Source organism: Oncorhynchus masou, chromosome 33 (genome assembly GCF_036934945.1).
Source record: "Oncorhynchus masou masou isolate Uvic2021 chromosome 33, UVic_Omas_1.1, whole genome shotgun sequence".
NCBI lineage: Eukaryota > Metazoa > Chordata > Actinopteri > Salmoniformes > Salmonidae > Oncorhynchus > Oncorhynchus masou.
Window position 1 is genome coordinate 33195739 of NC_088244.1, and position 22071 is coordinate 33217809.

At 43.6% G+C, this 22071-nt stretch overlaps 1 protein-coding gene across 1 annotated transcript in view; it reads left to right on the forward strand.

Moving 5' to 3' along the window:
- Positions 1–3017: 3017 nt before the first annotated feature.
- itga5 (integrin, alpha 5 (fibronectin receptor, alpha polypeptide)) overlaps positions 3018–22071 on the forward strand; it is a 54795-nt gene continuing 35741 nt past the window's right edge. Inside the window, exon 1 of the mRNA XM_064957348.1 lies at positions 3018–3424. Coding sequence (XP_064813420.1) covers positions 3228–3424 — 197 coding nt within the window. The 5' untranslated portion in view covers positions 3018–3227. The remainder of the gene's footprint in view (positions 3425–22071) is intronic.

The following is a 22071-nucleotide window of genomic DNA, read 5'->3' on the forward strand; positions in this document are numbered from 1 at the left end:
AGTCAGTGTAACAGCCAGTGTAACAGTCAGTGTAACAGTCAGTGTAACAGTCAGTGTAACAGCCAGTGTAACAGTCAGTGTAACAGTCAGTGTAACAGTCAGTGTAACAGTTAGTGCAACAGTTAAAATGAATCACGATACCGGTTCAAAGGCAGTTGTAAATGAAGAGCAAGTTTCAACCTTAGACATTTTTTTGTGTCAGGATCAAAAAGTTGACTGGCCTCGTGGAGCTGCTATTAATACCTTACCCCAATGTACGGAGAGACACATGTCCAGTTGCCTGTAAGAAAGAAGAGAGAGAGAGAGAGAGAGAGAGAGAGAGAGAGAGAGAGAGAGAGAGAGAGAGAGAGAGAGAGAGAGGGAGAGAGAGAGAGTGATATTTATAAGAGATTTCTCACCAGCTGTTTGGAGTGCTGCAATGATGTACTATAAGTGTTTTGTTGTGCTTCTAATGTGTTGCCTTGACAACCCAGTGGGGATGTCACATTGGAAGCATGGGGATATCCACACCCCTTTTTGTGAGAAATCTCTTGTTTGGAGTGCTGCAATGATGTACTATAAGTGTTTTGTTGTGCTTCTAATGTGTTGCCTTGACAACCCAGTGGGGATGTCACAGTGGAGGCACGGGGATATCCGCACCCCTTTTTTTGTGAAAAATCTCTCGTGAGAGGGAATTTCAAGCAAATACACAGAGAAAAATCTGGAGAAAAAAAAACACGGTTCAGTTGCGTGATCTCAAGACGACGTTGGAAAGAACAGAACAGGGCGTTTTCAGTTCCATGTGGATGGGCTGACTCTCAGTCAGAGTATAGATCAAGTGTTACACATGCTCTCCTTCCTGTTCTCTGTTGGTCTGTTCCTAGCATATTGAACATGACCTTCTGGATGAAATGGGAGCACTCCTAGAAAACAACCTTGACCTAAATCCAACTGCATTACCTGCTCTTTTGCTGTTTTACCTTCACATTATCTGTACAGTACCAACATTGGATTCCCTTCCTGTTCTGAGAGCTTACGAAGTATGACACTTATTCTGTAACAATCACTGTACTGAAATCGAGTTCTAAGCAGAGCTGCAAAATGTCATTAAATGTGCGCTTATACCTGTGTAGTAACACTGTAAATTACTACAGCAATTAGGCCTACATAGGACTTGCTGTGCATTTACGGTAATGGAGTTGAGCTGTGTTTGTTATTTACACATGTGGAATAAGGAACAGTCACTGTATTCTAACATGTTAGTGCAATGTTGTTACTAGTGTTACCACACAGGTTTAAGTGTTACCGGACAGGTTTTTGAAATCCATGTCAAACACCTCAGCTTGTTTGAGGATACATTCTTGTCCCTTGCAGTTTAGTGGGATAATAGATAACATATTGCCTGGTGGAATGATCAGCCATGATAATAACTGACTAGGAGTACACAGCTCTTTTATCTGTCCCTGAAGTATTTCTTTACCTCGCTCGTCTCTCAGAATGAACCGATTAAGCCAATGAGGGTGTGTTCATAAGTGTAAGGGTCAATGGCAAATCACTCGCAAATCACTGTGCCATTAAAAAACGACAGAATTTTGTCATCAAAAACATTGATTGTTGGACAGTGATATGGTCTGGTTGGAACAGTAAACCCTTGTCATATACAGAGGGTTTCACTTCCATCCGTCTGCAAGCTCATCATGTGGGTCTAAAAAGGGAGTGAGAGAGACGGAACGGGAGCACTAGCAGGATTAGGGCTGTGAACCGGCACGTTGCCCCCGACAGCTGTGAATCGCCCCACAGACGATCAGCATTTTTCCCAACAGCTCCACGACTGGACCCCCTTCCCCCTCGGCAGAGACTATACTATACTGCTTAAAATAAGGGTGCTTAGTAGTTCTATGGCTAACGTTCTTGAGAGCCTTATGAAGCCACCCATTGAACCCATGTTGGTTCAAAAGAGCATTAAAACAATTTCTTCTGGTAGTGTAGTTCTAAATATGAATGAGCCTTGAGGGGACAGTCCTCAGTACTTAGTGCCACCCAGCTAAATGTGGCCCCTCAGTCCCAATCTTACTTAGCTGGGTGATTCAGATAAACCAACAGTCACTATTTCCAGCCAGGCGAGTAGCTTTATCAAATGTCTAATTTCAGTCAGGTGGCTGCTTCTGACTTGCAGCGTAACCACATTCCAACGGTGTGGGTCTCCTTTGGTGTGACTCAGAAACAGAAATAGGAAATGTTACCATAGTTCCCACACCTTGGGAGAGAACCTCACGCTGATCACATAACACAATTCAACTAATAGAAAACATATGCAGCCCAGACTTTGTGATACCACTCATGTTAAAAGAGGATGATACATGGAGATGGCTATTATGATCATCAGGGCCTAGAATCACAGCTTTCTCTACAACCTTGATCTGTAATGGTTCCGTTTTGAAATATTGTAAGCAATCTGCATTCCTAGCTGCCACAAATAATCATCAAATGCCTTTGTACCTCAAGAAACGGGTCTCGGTAAATAACCACTATTGTCACTTGATTCCACGGCCTATCAGGAATAGGTCACAGCCCAGAGAGATATAAGATACTATTGGATCATAAGGACCTTTGATGTTACTCTGTGTCCACTGTTCAGCCAGTTAATAATATATCTGGTTATCATCGACCTGTCTTGCTCCCTCTCTCTCTCTGTTTCTCAGTACGACCCAGGTAGAAACGGTTTAGGTCAGACAGGCACGCAAACATGTCTTTATCAGACTAAACCCCTCATTCGGAACGATTGAATGCAAATGGTGGCAGCGCGCCATGGTGAGAATGAAACAATCAGAACACCCAGGTCGGGAAAATTTCTACGGAATCTTCTAGGATGCTGTAACATGCAGATGAATCGGTTCTGAGTGTAGCCCACTGAAGTTATACACTAGTTTTCTCTTCTGTCTGTCTTTTTGTGAATCAAGAGCTCCACCTCTCCTAAAGTTGTCACGAGTCGAGGAACTACCTCCTTTCAATGTTCACTCAATTAGTTGCAGAGCGAGCGTAGTGAGGGACAGCGAGCGGCGAGGACGCCGAGGGAAGAAGCTGACTGAGCATTTAGGAGATATATACGAGTTTTAGTTTCAAGGTATGCAGTTTAGATAAATAGGTACAACAACCACTCCACAAGCTCTAAGGATCTGAAAACATTAGAGCAACTCAGGTGTTGATTAAAACAAAACACATTTTTAGTGGATTAATTTAGAAATAGAATGGGTTCCAGAAGATACCGTTCGGGGAAGCCGGGAGAAGTGAACTACTCATTCTGCTGCATTGGGGTTTGTCTGATAATTATCCTACAGTTGTGTGCTGCGTTCAACTTGGACGTGGAAAACCCCACGGTCTACAGCGGACCTAATGGGAGCTACTTTGGATATTCCGTGGAATTTTACTTGACCAATTCTTCAAGGTACGTTTTTTCTTTCTAACTTGGAAGTCATTTGGCAAGTTACTGCAAACATGGCGGGACAAATTAAGCATTTGTTGGTACATTTCATTATAGGCTCCAAGTGGCAAATATGATCCAAGGAGTTTAGTGTTTATTCTCGGGTTCACGCAAATAGCCTATCAACAAAATATTTTACAATAGCCTACATTTCATAAATCCAATTAATATATATTGTAATTGCACATTGAATTAGATGTTCTCTTTGATTTTGGTTAGAAATCCATCCTTTCTTCACGCGCACTGAAGAAAGGTCCTTATCTAATGACTTGACCAGTGAGTGACCACCCTATATTAGAATTCGGAATGGCCCGTGCCTCTGTATAAAGCGCAAACTTTCCTATTAGAAAAAGTGTTTTAGTCAGTGTGTTGGCCACATTATTTCCTTTATATGTCAGTGGCAATTAACTACAGCTTCAATTCTAACTAAATGGCCTCAAAAAACAACAATTTTACTAAGATGTACACTTGTTATCATACCTCATTAAGACTTCAGCGCGCACACCCATCAGTTTTAATAGAAAACCGTCAGGGCATCTTCCATTTTAGTTCGTCTCAGCCGTCGAGATTTCAAGATCATTCTGTTGTGTGGGTCTACCTGTGTCAACCCCTTTAAACCAGTCGGCGTCTGTGAGGTATCCAGTGTGTGTGTTTTGTCTAAGGTAAAACTGAACAATTTGGGTTTAACAGGCCGATTTTCTTTATATCCTAATTTACACAAATCACACCTAAAAAAAAAGTGTGTTCTGCAAGCCGGTGAGCCTGAAGCCTTTAGTTGGAAAGCTGGTCTCTATAATTTAGGTAACATTAGTAATCTGTGATAATTCTATGGGTACTCTATTAGAATACTATAGAATATATAAACATATAGGATCAAAAGTGAACATCAAGCTGAGATTAAACTCAATAAAGATGACATTTGTGCCATATTTGGGAAAACCTTTTCATATAATAGTCTTTAAATTGTAATCTCATTGTCCTAAAATTGGATTTCATTCTGACCTCTAATCTCTCATTGGCTCTAAATGTCAAACAAAGAGCCAATTAGAAGCAGCTTTACCCCAACTCTGTTCTTTTGATGTGATCACCAGCCACCTCTTCCTCCATACCAGACTTATTGGTCTTACTCTGAAATGCTCCTGTGCAATGTAGTGTTATGCCGCTTGGCATTATGGGAATGTGATCTCTGTGTCTGTGTCACAAACATGCTGTGACTATTATCTCAGTGTCCTGGCATGCAGTGGCTCCATCACATCAGTCCCGTCTATACTGCTGCGGAGATCACTCATTAAGAAGGGCTTAGAGCTTAGTCCAGACTTATTACGGGGTAAACAGACTACTGGAGCAGCACAGTTGATATGTGGTCAGGTAAATGGACTGATAGATAGTCTGAAGACAGACATAGTTGATGATGGAAGGTTTCCGGACGGTCACAATGACATCCAGCAAATGACAACATCTGGTCTTTGTATCAATAACCATAGCAACAACAGCTCTTATATCAGTAGGAATGCAGCATGAGGGAAGTAAATGACATGCTGGCGGATTCACAGCTGTGTCGCTGCCATCCTGGGGCTATGTGTGTCAGAATAAGATTGCTTTGACTGAGTCGACCACCACTCATCAGTATGCAGTGTCAGCGACTCAGCCTGGACCTAGCTGTCTGCCCTGTAATTGTAATAATCATTATCCAAAGTGAAGCTAGCGGCTAGCCGGGCCACTGCGGCCAGACGCAATCAGACATCCTGGCTGGCTGTGTTTTTTTACTGTCTCGCCAGCCAGCCAGGGGTTTAGGAGAGGGGCTTTGTGCCGAGTGGGCCGCCAGTGGCTCCAGTTTCTCCTCCCCACTTCACTAGTTCCTTCGACTACAGTTCAGACACAGACAGGGTGGGATTCTCCTCCTCACTCACTCCTTTAAGGGGCTGCTGCCATTGGTCTATATTTTTCTACCAGGCAGGGGCTCTACGTCTAGGAACACTATGATTTAGGACGCGAGGCTGGCAGTCTGTGTCAAGAGTGTATTAAATCCCCTATACCTCCCTCTTTGCCCCCTTCCTCTGGTCTGATGTAATTCTGCAGGGTCTTTTCTTTCATTTACCCCACCCCCAGCCCCCGTCCCGTGAATGGAGTCACAGCAGCAGCTAGAGCAGCAGTCATTTCTCTGGTCCATGACTTCATCTGAACTTTTAACAGGGGAGACGTCATGGCTAGGGGGAGGAGAGCTAAGACAATGGGTTGGTGAAGAACATGTCTGCATGAGGGGGATACTAAATTTAGCATATATCTACCCACTGTCTTATACTCTCACTAATGCTACTGTTCAGATGCTTGCCAAACCAGACACGGGATGAGAGCAAAGTTTAAACCTGGTCTCAAAAATCTATCTAAATCATTGAATTTTTTCTCACATTTCACACGTCAGAAACATAATCCAGAAGGAAACAGAAACCTACGTTTCCAGTTGTCACTCGTTTTCTTCTTCTCCGTGAAGTTTGATTGGTTATCAGACTGTCGCCCATGTTGTGGCTAGTACAGGAGTAGCTGGAATCCATGGGTGAGGTCAGTCTCTGTCTGGGATGGGGGAGGATGTTCTCTGTGCCTGATGCAAGATGCACACAGCACCTCTGACCTGTACCTGTAGGATAAACTCTTCTCTGGAAAACATAAAGCACGTGCCAAAGACTCCTCTCACGGCCAGCTGTTTGAAGACTCCTTTCTCTATCGTCTCTCTCTCTCTCTCGGTTTTATTTAGGAGCCTCAACAGTAGCATAGGCGTACGGAAACACACAAAAGTGAGAAAGGGCGAGACAGAGCGTACTCATACATTCATCTCCCACCCTACTACACACAGACAGACTTTCTCTGTCACTGATAGCGTGGCTCCATGAGTGTATGTGTGTCTGATTCCTGTCATGCCCCCTGGCCTGGTCTAATAGAATGAAATAAGCTAGCGGACAGAGAGGACACTAGCCCTGCACTGAGACCACCGTGGTAGACTGCCTGAGAATAGGGTTCATGAACTGTGTGTGAGGGCCCCTGTCAGTTAGACACCGGCGAGACTTTATTTATGGTCCCCTGTATGTAGAGTCTACAGAGAGAAGTAGCAGCACAGTATGGGGCCTTGTCAGGACAGGTCTCCTCCTCAACCTGACTTGGCTCTATGAATCTCAGCGAGGCCACAGCAGATCCACCGGGCTGAGAAGGAAAACTGCTTAATTCCTCTCCGTCCATCCAGCAGCAGCAGAAGCACATTCCTCCTTCCCTGTTTCTGGAGCCAGACAGGGATTCAGGGTGTGGACTGTTAACATGGCTGAGGTCAGAGGTCAGACTATAGATGACAGGCCTGGCTGTCCGGGAGTGTCTCTGTCTGGACTGATCGATGTCTGCTTCTGGACCACATTTTTATGTTATTTACTCCAATAACAGCAGGTAGTCCTGTCCGTCGAGAAAGGGCGATATGTCAAGAGACAATTTTAACTTTGATGAAGTGAGATAATGTGAACCCTAGGAAGAGTAGCATCTGCAAAAAGCTAATGGTGACCCAAAGAAATAAATCCTCTGGGAATCACAAATGTTGTGGGCTGAGCAGAATGGGGTCTGTCTGTCTCTGTCTTTCTTGTGGGTCTGGTGTAGTGTATGTACAGATTGCATTGGAAGGCAGTCATAAGGAGATATTTAGTCATGGATACCACGTGTTTGAGATGGGCTTGGTGGTGTTCTCCATTAGATCATGGATGGTTTAACTGTGTCGTACCCAGATCGAGGTCAGGTCATCGTTCATGTTGGTCACTTTCCTGGAGTTTGCCCTCTTAAATAAGGTTTGTGCTAAACCAATATTAATACTGGACCAGGGGCCGTGTTAGCTGCTAAAACAGAAATATTTTCTGTGTCTGCACTGTCTCCCTCACCATATGATCAAGCAGATTTCTGGTATTGTTTTCATTTTTGCTATTTTCTTTTGTGAGTTGCTGTTTATAAATCACAGTTTGTGTGAGGGGTGGACGTTGTTTAAATTGGGCCTGTATATTTGGGTTGCCAAGGTATTCTTCACTCAGGTTCTCTGCTCTGCGATTAGCTGCTTTTCATGGCCCTCTGTGTTGGACAATGGGGCTCTTTGTGTGAATGTTTGCTGTTTTCCATCTGAGAAACTTTCCATGTGACTCCCATGTTATTTATTTATTTATTCCCTTTTTAAAAGGCCTATTTGAGTCTTTCTCTGTTCTCGCTTCGGGCCTGTGAGGTTGGTCTGGTCATTCTGTATTATAATAATAATCATAATTTGGGGGTGCTTATATTTGTCCTGTTACACACAAGTGTGTAATAAAAATGTGTGTTTTTGCATATCCCAACTCTGCCAGGGAATGCCTTGCTCAAGGGCACAGTGACATTGATATATTTTTCACTTTGTCAACCCTGGTATTCAAAGCAGCAAGCTTTCGGTTTTCTGGCCCAACGCTCTAACCTCAAGGCTACCTGCTGCCCTCGTGTGTTGTTTTAAAGGTTAATGGGGACATGCTTAGCCTGCTGACCGGGGCCCTGAAACACCCCAGGAATCTTTCACTGACAGCAGTCCTGGTTTCTTTTGCCCTATTAGGGTCAAAAAGGGACTCCATTCATTGTACAGACTTGTAATGGCACTCTCCTTTTGGGGGAAATGGATCTAGCCAGACCAAACATTGGAATCAAAATAGAGTTATTGCCATCATTCCAGTTCAGATTCAAATCTTGAATGACAATTTTTGTATTTATTAGGATTCCCATTACTCTTCCTGGGGTCCACACAGGAATAAAACAATTACATCAAAACAACAGTCTACATCAAAAACAAAATTACATTATTACTCTATTACAACTTTAATATAATATTTACAATATTAAAATGATACAATGCTTGTGTGTTTGTAGAGCGTGTGTGTGTGTGTGTGTGTGTGTGTGTGTGTGTGTGCGAAATGGAATTGACCACAATGCTGCTACTCTCACGGTTAATGTTTGCACAAGGAAGACAACAGAGACAGTTTGTGTCCAGACAGCTGTGGTGAATGAGAGGGGATCAGAGGGATGGCTGTGTGACTCTCCTTCCGTCAGCCCCAGTGTCTTTCCCTTTAGAGGTATAAAGAACTGGACCCCCCCTTGGTGGTCACTGTGGAGAGGTGTGAATGACCTGGTGTTAAAAACATCCCTCATTGTGTTTTTGGGGTCTGTGACTAGTTTTTTCTTCCGGGCTGGGGGTGGGTTGCAATTTGGCATCAGGAAAATATAGTCTCTCTAACCTCAGCTCCATGTTTGAAATGACCAACTTGCCACTTGTGAAACCATTGCTGCAGTGAAATGACATTGCTGGTGGTTTTGCTGAATGAGCCACAGTGCTTAGAAAGAGCTACATCTCTAAGATCCTCACTAGCATGGAACACCTACATAATATAAGGATGATTTATTTATTAATTGAGATTTTTTTACACCTTTATATAACTAGGCAAGTCAGTTAAGAACAAATTCTTATTTTCAATGACAATGGCCTAGGAACAGGGGCAGAATGACAGATTTTTACCTTGTCAGCTCGGGAATTCGATCTTGCAACCTTTCAGTTACTAGTCCAACGCTCTAACCACTAGGCCACCTGCCGCCCCATTAACATTGAGCCCATAATCACAAATCAGCCCATAATCACAAATCAATCAAGTCTAAAGCAATCCAAACCACAGATGTGTTTGTTTTACAATGGAACTGAGGGTATCTGAATCCCTGTTCATCGTTAACTACCCTGTATCAGAGCCATGGAATTACATGAAGACAAATGGGAAAATCCACCCATATTTCAAACATCAGTGTCACTGTATGTTAGAGTACAGAGGACTGGCAGACTGCACTGACTAAGTCACTCTGGATAAGAGCATCTACTAAATTACCAAAATATAAGTGTAAAATGTATTCACCAGTGCTGCTTTCTCCCTGTCACGAATACTAAATAGCAGTGTAGTGTAGTTAGCTTTCTGCACCTGGAACATCAGGCTGCTGAATAGCCACCACTAGTCAGCGACCGACTCCACCCTGGCCCCTGCTGCTCCCCTGGACATTCCCCACCCTCAATGATCACTTACCTTACCTGCTGCTCCCCCTATTGACATTCTCACCCCCCCCCCCACGGCATTCATCACTGGTGCAGTTGTTAATATGTTTATTATTACTTTTTAAAATAAACATTTGTATTGTTTTTATTTCATTTGGTCCCCACACCACCTCAATGGTCATGCTTCTCCCCTTATGGTCATCCCCCACCCCCTAAACAGTCTTTACTCTGCCTCCACCCCAATTGACATTTATTTATTCATCTCTGCTACTGTTGTTATTATGTATATAGAGCTATTTCTATTGTTGTTTTTATTACCATTTTCATTATTTTATTTCACTTAGACCTGCAGGTTGGAGCTCGAAGCCTAAGATTTTCACTGTACCCTGCAATCACACCTGCAACCCTGTACATGTGACTATTAAACACTGTACCCTGCAGTCACACCTGCAACCCTGTACATGTGACTGTTAAACACGGAATCTGAATCTGCTGTACTGAACTAACATCCTTTGGGAGGAAATGTTTTTGCAGTGACATTAAGATCCGGTTCTGGAGAGGGGGTAATGTTTATCAGATCAACATTGGTGGGTGGGTAGTTCTTGTTGTAACGGCTGCTGTTGAAGTACAGTACTCAAAATGGGAGTGTGAGACAAACAAGGTTTTAACCTGGTCGCTGGGCACTTTGGTTTTGGAAATTTGGGGTAAATTTATAGAAAGGAAACCATAATGAGATTGGAACTCTTCTATACCTTCAAAATAAGAATTTTCAGAACAGGTTCCTACCTCATTTACAGTAATTAGGTTCTGACTGTAGCAGCTGACTGGCTATATTAGTACCATTTGGGATGCAGCCTATGAATGAGTGTCCTGTACAGTGTTCTCTCTTTCAGCATTAGCCATCCCAGCAAGACACTGCTACTCTCATCATCTCCCTCTGTGTCTGGCCCAGAGGAGTAAGAATGTCCTGGACAGCAGTGTGTGTGTGTGTGTGTGTGTGTGTGTGTGTGTGTGTGTGTGTGTGTGTGTGTGTGTGTGTGTGTGTGTGTGTGTGTGTGTGTGTGTGTGTGTAACTGAATGGGTGACCAGACAGAATAGCAGTTGGGAGACAGTCCGTCTCCTGGTCTGGCCTTGACTTGGACCAAACCGAAGAACGTGTGTCAGACTGAAGGCCGTGTGTCATGGCTCTACATGGTCCAAAATAAGTCGTTATTATAGTACAGCACATTTAACTGGTATTCCCCTCCACAGTGACACGGTGAGTCATAAATAGCTCCAGTAACTTGGTCTAGTGATAATGTGACAATGTCATATTTGGTGTTCTTGTGACGATCCCATTTGACAGTTTGTTGGCAGTGCTGACTGAAGACCCTCCTCTTGTACAGTAATGCATTATCTTAAGTGTATTTGTGTCAGTCCGCCAACGCTGTGCGACAGCCGGTTCCTCAAAGTGGAAGAGGAAAACGGCTGTAACGGTTTACTCGTTGTGTTTGGGCACAGGCCAGATCTCAATATCTGCTGAGAGAGAGAGATCCACCCACCCACAGATTCAGTTTGAGTCACTGTACTTGAGTTAGTTCGGTTTCCCCTTGTTGTGAGGAGATTATTTTGAAGAGTTAGTTGAGTGACTGCATGTTTGTGATTTTGTTCAGATAGTTCCACGCCAAGCTGAGGTTTGGACCAATGCTTTTGAAGGCTGTTCTACTTATTATTTGTAACTGTTTGTGGAGCAGAGGGCCTCAACCAACCCACTATCACAGATTATTGTGAAATAGACACGAAATACTTATTGGAAATTTAGCATAGTAACTGCACAAAAAAAGTTTGTGTCCAGTACACAATTTTGTATACCGTGCATTTCAATTACAGATAGAGAGTGGGTTACTTAGAGAGTTTACCCAAATTACAAAATGACATATTGGTTTCCTTACCCTGCAAGCTGTCTATGGACAAGGTATGACAGCAATCCATGCTTGGGTATAGTTTCCCTGGCACTGTTTCCACATGCTAACAGTGCATCCTGAGCAAACTCTTCTGTTTGGCACTTTTCTTTATTTCCTTCTTTCCAGTTTTTAAAAACCTTTATTTAAGGCAAGTCAGTTAAGAACAAATTCTTATTTACAATGACGGCCTACACCGGCCAAACCTGGACGAAACTGGGCCAATTGTGCGCCGCACTATGGGACGCCCCAATCACGGGTGGTTGTGATACAGCCTGGACTCTAACCAGGGTGTCTGTAGTGACACCTCAGGCACTGAGATGCAGTGCCTTAGACTGCTGCACTACTCAGGAGCCCAGGGCAGTTTTCATGACTGTATTCCAGGGGATTCCTGCCTTCTTAATTTAATGGCTCCAGTCCTCCTGCCCTTTTTCCCAATCTTTACATCATTTGTAGGCCTACCAGCCCCCTGGGCATCTGTCTGTGCCATACCATTCCTATGGCATCCAGTGTTAACGACTGCAGATGGTGACTGCAGCCATCCGGCCCGCCGCTGGGATGCCAAGAAAATATGAATGTGTTTTTTCCCGGCTGGCTTAAAGCAATTATAATAGTGTTCAAGTGACATAAGCTTTGCAGCTGGGAGGAAGACCATTAACTGTGGAATGGGTAAAAAGCTGTGTTTGGGTGGCAAGGGGGCGAGAGGAATTTGGCTTCTGACTGCCTCTCTCTAACCTCTTCAGAAACTCCATTGTGTTAAGCCTGGGAAGATCAGTGGAAGATTAGCCGTTTCCATCATTGTATATTACCCCTTAATTTGCCAACCCTGTATAAATAGTGGCAGCAACCAGTGGAATTATTGCCTCGCTTATGTATTGCTTAACATTTCTGCTGATTGCAGAAGCAATCATTTATACTGAGGAGTCTGTTTCTGGTCTCAACACTAGCAGCCTAAACCAATGAATTTAATGCTGGAACCATCAGACCTCGGTCAGTTGGGGTCATTAGTGTGTTTCTGATGGCGTAGGTGGGTATCGCTTTGGGAGATGAAGAGAAGCCACAGCCATTTTTCTTGCTTCCACCTACACTCATTCCCAACAATATTCCCAGCAGTAGTTGCTCAAGGTCTCCTTATTAAACCGTTGGCTATGCTGTAGTTTTATTTTATTTATTGCAACATGAAAACATGCTGCCAAAAAAGAATATCTTTGTTTCTGAAAATATGTCCAAACTGTTCACTGAAAAGCACCCTTCCTATGATGGCACTACTGTGTGTTTCTTGGCTTGGCTGAGATGCACTCTGACCTAGAGGTCGACCGACTATGATTTTTCAACGCCGATACCGATTATTGGTGGACCAAAAAAAGCCGATACCGATTAAACTGATTATTTATTTATTTATAATAATGACAATTACAACAATACTGAATGAACACTTTTATTTTAACTTACTATAATACATCAATAAAATCAATTTAGCCTCAAATAAACAATGAAACATGTTCAATTTGGTTTAAATAATGCAAAAACAAAGTGTAAAAAAGCTAAATCTGAAAGCTGTTGGTTCCTTTTAACATGAGTCTTCAATATTCCCAGGTAAGAAGTTTTAGGTTGTAGTTATTATATGACTATTTCTCTAAATACCATTTGTATTTCATGTACATTTGACTATTGGATGTTCTTATAGGCACTTTAGTATGGCCAGTGTAACAGTATACCTTCTGTCCCTCTCCTCGCCCCTACCTGGGCTCGAACCAGGAACACATCGACAACAGCCACCCTCGAAGCCCTCGTTAACCATCGCTCCACAAAAGCCGCGGCCCTTGCAGAGCACGGGGAACAACTACTCCAAGTCTCAGAGCGAGTGACGTTTGAAACGCTATTAGCGCACACCCCGCTAACGAGCTAGCCATTTCACATCGGTTACACCAGCCTAATCTGGACATATTTTCACAACGATAAACAGTTGTCTCTGATTGGGAACCAATTCAGGCCACCATAGACCTACATTTACCAAGACAATACCAAAACCCCATAGATATACAAAAAAAAAAAAAAACACACATAACACCCTCGTCACACCCTGACCTAACCAAAATAATAAAGAAAACAAAGATAACTAAGGTCAGGGCGTGACAAAGAGAAGTGACACAATTTAGTTTAATATTGCCTGCTAACCTGGATTTCATTTAACTAAATATGCAGGTTTAAAAAAATATACCTCTGTGTATTGATTTTAAGAAAAGCGTTGATGTTTATGGTTAGGTACATTCGTGCAACGATTGTGCTTTTTTTCCGCAAATGCACTTTTGTTAAGTCATCCCCCGTTTGGCGAAGTTGGTCTTCACAGTTTGCAACGAGCCAGCCGGCCCAAACTGCTGCATATAGCCTGACTCTGTTGTACAGAATGCAAGAGAAGTGACACAATTTCCCTAGTTAAAAGAAATCCATGTTAGCAGGCAATATTAACTAAATACGCAGGTTTAAAAATATATACTTGTGTATTGATTTGAAGAAAGGTGTTGATGTTTATGGTTAGGTCCACATTGGTGCAACGACAGTGCTTTTTCCGCGAATGCGCTTGTTAAATAACCGTTTGGCGAAGTAGGCTGTGATTCAATGATAAATTAACAGGCACCGCATCGATTATATGCAACGCAGGACAAGCTGGATAAACTAGTAATATCATCAACCATGTGTAGTTAACTAGTGATTATGTGAAGATTGATTGTTTTTTATAAGATACGTTTAATGCTAGCTAGCACCTTACCTTGGCTCCTTGCTGCACTCGCAAAACAAGTAGTCAGGCTGCCACGCAGTCTCCTCGTAGAGTGCAATGTAATCGGCCATGATCGATGTCCAAAAATGCAGATTACTGATTGTTATGAAAACTTGAAATCGGCCCTAATTAATCGTCCATTCCGATTAATCGGTCGACCTCTAGTCTGACCCTAAACCAAACTTCTACCAGCATGTTTCTGTTGGCCATTCTAGAACCCAGGGGCAGACTGGGACTAGAATTCGTCCCTGGCATTTTATCCACACCAGCCCGCATCACTATATGAAGAGGCTGTTGACGTTGAGACTGGTGTTTTGCGGGTACTATTTAATGAAGCTGCCAGTTGAGGACTTGTGAGGCATCTGTTTCTCAAACTAGACACTCTAATGTACTTGTCCTCTTGCTCAGTTTTGCATCAGGGCAGTGCGATGGCGATTGCATCGTCTGTGGATCTATTGGGACGGTAAGCAAATTGAAGTGGGTCTAGGGTGTCATGTAAGGTAGAAGTGATATCCTAAACTAGCCTCTCAAAGCACTTCATGATGACAGAGTGCTATGAGGCTATAGTCATTTAGTTCAGCTACCTTTGCTTTCTTGGGTACGGGAACAATAGTGAACATCTTGAAGTGGGGAAAGCAGACTGGGATAGGGAGAGATTGAATATGTACATAAACACTCATAAACAGACAGCTGGTCTGCGTATGCTCTGAGGATCCGGCAAGGAATGCCGTCTGAGCTGGCAGCCTTGCAAGGGTTAACACGCTTAAATGTCTTACTCACTTCAGCCACAGAGAAGGAGAGCCCACAGTCCTTAGGAGTGGGCCACTGGCCCTGTGTTATCCTCAAAGCGGGCGAAGAAGGTGCTTAGCTTGGCCGGAAGCAAGACGTCGGTGTCCGCGACATGGCTGGTTTTCCCTTTGTGGTCCGTGATTGTCCTGCCGCATACATCTTGTGTCTGAGCCATTGAATTGCAACTCCACTTTGTCTCTGTACCGACATTTTGCCTGTTTGATTGCCTTACAGAGGGAATAACTACACTGTTTGTATTCAGCCATTTCCCTGTCACCTTGCCATGGGTAATTCTGCCATCTATCCACGGTTTCTGGTTTGGGTAGGTTTTAATAGTCACAGTAGGAACAACATCCCCTATGCACTTCCTGATGTACTCAGTCACCGTATCCATGTATTCGTCGATGTTATTCTCAGAGAATACCCGGAACAAATCCCAGTCCGCGTGATCAAAACAGTCTTGAAACATGGATTTCGATTGATCAGACCAGCGCTGAATAGAACTTAGCATGGGTACTTCCTGTTTGAATTTCTGCCTATAGGAAGGGAGGAGCAAAATGGAATCATGATCAGATTTTCTGACATGAGGGTGGGGGAGGGAAAAGTTGAGTAGCAGTTGTCCAATGTGTTATCAGTGCGAGTACTACAGTCAATGTGTTGGTAGAACTTCTGTAGCGTTTTCCTTAAATTTGCTTTATTAATATCCCCAGCTACAATAAGTACAACCCCAGGATAAGTGGTTTCCAGTTTGCATAAAGTCCAGTGTAGTTCTCTGAAGGCTGGTATCGGCTTGAGGGGGAATATACATGGTTATGACTATAATCAAAGATAATTTTCTCGGGAGGTAATGCGGTCGGCATTTGATTGTGAGGTATCCTAAGTCGGGTGAATAAAAGGACTTGAGTTCCTGTACGTCATCACAATCACACCATGAGTGGTTAATCATGAAACATACACCCCCGCCTTTCTTCTTCCTGGAGAGTTCTTTATTCCTCTCTGCGCGATGTACTAAGAACCCGGATGGCTGACTGGACCGGGACAGTATATCCCGAGAGAGCCATGTTTCCGTGAAACAGAGTAAGTTACAATCCCTGGTGTCTCTCTGGAAGGAGTTCCTCGCCCTAAGCTTGTCCACTTTATTATCCAGAGACGGATCATTAGCGAGTAATATACTCAGAAGTGGTGGATAGTGTGCCTCCTCCTGAGTCGGACTAGAAGTCCCCTCTGAATACCTCTTCTCCACCTGCAGTTTTTTGGAGCAGCCTCTGGAATAAATTAAATTGCCCTTGTGGGTGCGAACAAAGGATCCAATTCGGGAAAGTTGTATTCCTGGTCGTAATGCTGGTGAGTTACCGCCGCTCTGATATCCAAAAGTTCTTTCCAGCGTATGTAATAACACAAAACAATTTCTCGGCTAATAATGTACGAAATAACACAAAAAAAAAACAAAATACTGCAAATCTGTCGGCTCCATCTTAATACATAGACTACTGAGGTATTCAAGAAATAAGTTGTTTCATCTAACACATCCATGCAGGAATGCAGGATTCAAGCTATTTTGTTAAACCCAATCCAGTGATAGTCATGAATTCTGGGTTGACAATTAGACCATAGTTGCTATGTTTTACTCCAGGATTTCCAGGTGTATGCAATTCATTTATATTGAAAAAATAAATACATCTTTATGTGCACTAACTAATATCATAGGCTAATTCATTTGGGGTTCAACACCTGAGGAAGTGTAAACTCAAAACACATGAACTAGATTGTTTACTCTAAATATAATACCCACTGCTTGCCATGTATTCATCCAACAGTAAATATAATGTCGCCAATTCTTTTTTTTGCAGTTGTAGGCTATGACCCATGAGGCCCATTGTCCCATGCCCTCGCAATGGCTGTTGCACATCTATATCTCAAAGCCATATCAAATATTGTGGTTGTAAAATAGTTGCTGTTGAGAAATAAAAAATGACAGGAATCATGAGGATAATGTTTGACCAAATCATGGTTTTTGCCGCCCAATAAATAGGACGTTTTGAGTGAGGTGACTATGTTGAATGTGCCTTTGAGTAGTTGAGTAGTCCACATTTGTAGGCACCCTTTTAGTTTTTTAAGATCCATGATCTTGGCTGTCTAACTGATGACAGGTGAAGCAGGTCTCTTTGCTGATGCCTGGTTTGACTTTGAATGTGAGTTTGCATGACCGCAACTCAGCCTATCAGAAAACAGGGCTGGCTCATTATAGATTAGTATAATAGAAAAATATTGCCAAAATCCTAGAATCTTAATAGGCACATGGGCCGTGTCAGCCATGTCACCTTTTTTCATTGTTTTATGTGTTTATGTAAACATATATATATTTTTTCTGTCAACTTCGAGCAGCCCATCTAGCAGTTGGCATATTAAACCTCTACATATAATGTGGAACTCTTACTTCTTTTCTGAATCTCTGAGATCACTCATTCAAATTCTGATGTAGATATTGTAATGATGTCCCCCCTAAAACAGTCAACGACATTCCCTGTAGATTTGAAAGTGCCTGGTGTATGCATGAAGCATCCGAAATGACTGCCCCTTTCCACTACACCTCCCCTCTGCTTTGTCTTGATCTTCAGAGGGCCAGACTGTCTCCTCCCTCCATATACACATAAAGCCGTTTCTAAATCCAGCAATCAGCCAACTACACTTAGGCCTTTATGAAAATGCTAATGCTAGCTAGACTGATCCCCTGCCAGATAAAGGCCCATTAAATGCTAATTGTTCCTTATTTACAATACTTTGAGATCACTATCAAGGTGTCAGTGGGTGTGTGGGTGGTGAGGTAGTGAAAACACACCCCTGTTTCCAGTTTGCTGATGAAAGCCTTTTCCTCTCGTTTTGTTGTTTCCTGAGTTTTTTTCCCTTTGAAATGATATCCTCACTGAATACTGTTGGCCTGTATTCAGATCAGATTCTCAATAGATGTAGTAAGCCTCCTTTCTTTGGCTTGTTTCCCCCCCCCCGCTTACTGTCTTTGTTTGAGTTTACACTGGACAAGGATTTGTAAAAAATATATATTATAATAATATTTAACTGTACTCGTGCTAATTTTTACATCTTCAAATTATGCAATATTAAATAACATTTGTTGAAAGTGTCTTACTCAAAAGTTCTGCCAAAACGTATGTGTTTATCTTCTAGGAGTTGAAGAAAGCAAAAGGTGACTTTTTCTCTGTGGATCTGAATGTTTGCGTCAGAGTCATCTCTTCCTGTCATAACTAGCACTGAAATATGAATGGCCAAATCAGATCCCCACAGCATTGTGGTCTATTCATCAACAAATGATGAACCAAAGAATATGCTATGGAGTTCATATGAACACATTTTTGCCAAACTTCTCTGTGTGTTTAGAAATGTGACGAGGGAATCAATCCGTGACGGCGAAGGTTCTCTGGGATTTCCATTATTCTACAGGTGGAGGGAGCACCTTTAGCTGCTCTTCAGGGAGCTTCCCTCCTCAGTACACACACACACACACGGCCGGAAACCGGTAAACTCTCTCTCTCTTTGAGCCAGATGGCCATGTTTTTAGTTCCCTCTTCAAAAATAAAAAAACAATGGATTTCTGCCCTTCGTTTTGGTTGGGTTGCTCTTTATCTCTTTAGAGATAATGCGACCAGTCAGACCACCACTGGTTATAGTGTGACATTAAATCCATATCTTCAGATTCAAGACCTTGCCCTGGGTTAGGCCTCAGTATGTTTTCAACACCATAAGGTTTAGCTGGCACCTACTCCTTCCAGGCTCTCAGTGTAGTCTCCTACAAACCTTGATTCTATGTAGAAAGTATTAAAGTCATGGCCAATGTCTAAATCCTAACTAAGATGACACTGGCAAGGATGACCAAAGATGTTTGACTAAAGCTGGTTTCAGAGTCCAGGGTGGCTCCTCTGGACTCTGTCTGGACCCTGCTGGGTAGTTGTCCCCTGAGGGAAGATGTTAAACATAGCGGTACCGTAAACTACCTCACATCATTGGGTGACTGACCTGGAGCAGGAAAGGGTGGGCTCTTCCTGTGTTTTAGGAAGACCCCTCAGGCTCTACTCCACTTATTGCCCTTTTCTCTTCCCTCTGTCTTCTGCCCACTTCACTGTCCAGCACCATGCCAGTGGTGATAGGATAATTGGAGCCGCAATGAGGTAATGGCTACTCTGTGCTGGTTCAGCCAGACTGTCTACTGGAAAAAATTTCAATTTAGCCATGGCTCTTAGTCCTGGTTCAGTGGTTCGTATCAAAGTTCTCATTCACAAGCATTTCGCTACACCCGCAATAACATCTGCTAAATATGTGTATGTGACCAATGAAATGTTACTTGATTCCGTGGCTGTCTTTGTTCCTCCGTCATTGAATATTCTGTCCTTGTGATCTTTAGCCTGGTTGGCTGGTCCTCAGACTCACCTGTAAGACAACGTGTTGCTTGGGATCATGCTATCCGGGATCCTTGGGATGCCCATACCCCCATTGAAGTTGACATTTAAAATGGTGAAGGTAAGGGTTAGGTAAGGGTTATGGTTAGGGTTTAGGGTAGGGACGTTCCAAGGATCTCAAATAGCACTTATCATGTTGCTGGTGGATCTGGTGAAGGGGTTCTTTGTTCTGGCTTTACGTTTACCACAGGGTTACAGCAGCTAGATGTCTGTCCCAGACCTGTCTTTACGTTTACCACAGGGTTACAGCAGCTAGATGTCTGTCCCAGACCTGTCTTTACGTTTACCACAGGGTTACAGCAGCTAGATATCTGTCCCAGACCTGTCTTTACGTTTACCACAGGGTTACAGCAGCTAGATGTCTGTCCCAGACCTGTCTTTACGTTTACCACAGGGTTACAGCAGCTAGATGTCTGTCCCAGACCTGTCTTTACGTTTACCACAGGGTTACAGCAGCTAGATGTCTGTAACAGACCTGTCTTTACGTTTACCACATGGTTACAGCAGCTAGATGTCTGTCCCAGACCTGTCTTTACGTTTAACACAGGGTTACAGCAGCTAGATGTCTGTCCCAGACCTGTCTTTACGTTTACCACAGGGTTACAGCAGCTAGATGTCTGTCCCAGACCTGTCTTTACGTTTAACACAGGGTTACAGCAGCTAGATGTCTGTCCCAGACCTGTCTTTACGTTTACCACAGGGTTACAGCAGCTAGATGTCTGTCCCAGACCTGTCTTTACGTTTAACACAGGGTTGCAGCAGCTAGATGTCTGTCCCAGACCTGACTTTACGTTTAACACAGGGTTACAGCAGCTAGATGTCTGTCCCAGACCTGTCTTTACATTTACCACAGGGTTACAGCAGCTAGATGTCTGTCCCAGACCTGTCTTTACGTTTACCACAGGGTTACAGCAGCTAGATGTCTGTCCCAGACCTGTCTTTACGTTCAACACAGGGTTACAGCAGCTAGATGTCTGTCCCAGACCTGTCTTTACGTTTAACACAGGGTTGCAGCAGCTAGATGTCTGTCCCAGACCTGACTTTACGTTTAACACAGGGTTACAGCAGCTAGATGTCTGTCCCAGACCTGTCTTTACGTTTACCACAGGGTTACAGCAGCTAGATGTCTGTCCCAGACCTGTCTTTACGTTTACCACAGGGTTACAGCAGCTAGATGTCTGTCCCAGACCTGTCTTTACGTTTACCACAGGGTTACAGCAGCTAGATGTCTGTCCCAGACCTGTCTTTACGTTTAACACAGGGTTACAGCAGCTAGATGTCTGTCCCAGACCTGTCTTTACGTTTACCACAGGGTTACAGCAGCTAGATGTCTGTCCCAGACCTGTCTTTACGTTTAACACAGGGTTGCAGCAGCTAGATGTCTGTCCCAGACCTGACTTTACGTTTAACACAGGGTTACAGCAGCTAGATGTCTGTCCCAGACCTGTCTTTACGTTTACCACAGGGTTACAGCAGCTAGATGTCTGTCCCAGACCTGTCTTTACGTTTACCACAGGGTTACAGCAGCTAGATGTCTGTCCCAGACCTGGCTTTACGTTTAGCTTACTGCAGGGTTAGATGGGTTTGCTAGATGTCTGTCCCAGACCTGTCTTTACGTTTAGCTTACTGCAGGGTTAGATGGGTTTGCTAGATGTCTGTCCCAGACCTGTCTTTACGTTTACCGGGTTACTGCAGGGTTAGATGGGTTTGCTAGATGTCTGTCCCAAACCTGGCTTTACGTTTACCACAGGGTTACAGCAGCTAGATGTCTGTCCCAGACCTGTCTTTACGTTTACCACAGGGTTACAGCAGCTAGATGTCTGTCCCAGACCTGTCTTTACGTTTACCACAGGGTTACAGCAGCTAGATGTCTGTCCCAGACCTGTCTTACGTTTAGCTTACTGCAGGGTTAGATGGGGTTGCTAGATGTCTGTCCCAGACCTGGCTTTACGTTTAGCTTACTGCAGGGTTAGATGGGTTAGCTAGATGTCTGTCCCAGACCTGTCTTTACGTTTACCACAGGGTTACAGCAGCTAGATGTCTGTCCCAGACCTGTCTTTACGTTTAACACAGGGTTGCAGCAGCTAGATGTCTGTCCCAGACCTGACTTTACGTTTAACACAGGGTTACAGCAGCTAGATGTCTGTCCCAGACCTGTCTTTACATTTACCACAGGGTTACAGCAGCTAGATGTCTGTCCCAGACCTGTCTTTACGTTTACCACAGGGTTACAGCAGCTAGATGTCTGTCCCAGACCTGTCTTTACGTTCAACACAGGGTTACAGCAGCTAGATGTCTGTCCCAGACCTGTCTTTACGTTTAACACAGGGTTGCAGCAGCTAGATGTCTGTCCCAGACCTGACTTTACGTTTAACACAGGGTTACAGCAGCTAGATGTCTGTCCCAGACCTGTCTTTACGTTTACCACAGGGTTACAGCAGCTAGATGTCTGTCCCAGACCTGTCTTTACGTTTACCACAGGGTTACAGCAGCTAGATGTCTGTCCCAGACCTGTCTTTACGTTTAACACAGGGTTACAGCAGCTAGATGTCTGTCCCAGACCTGTC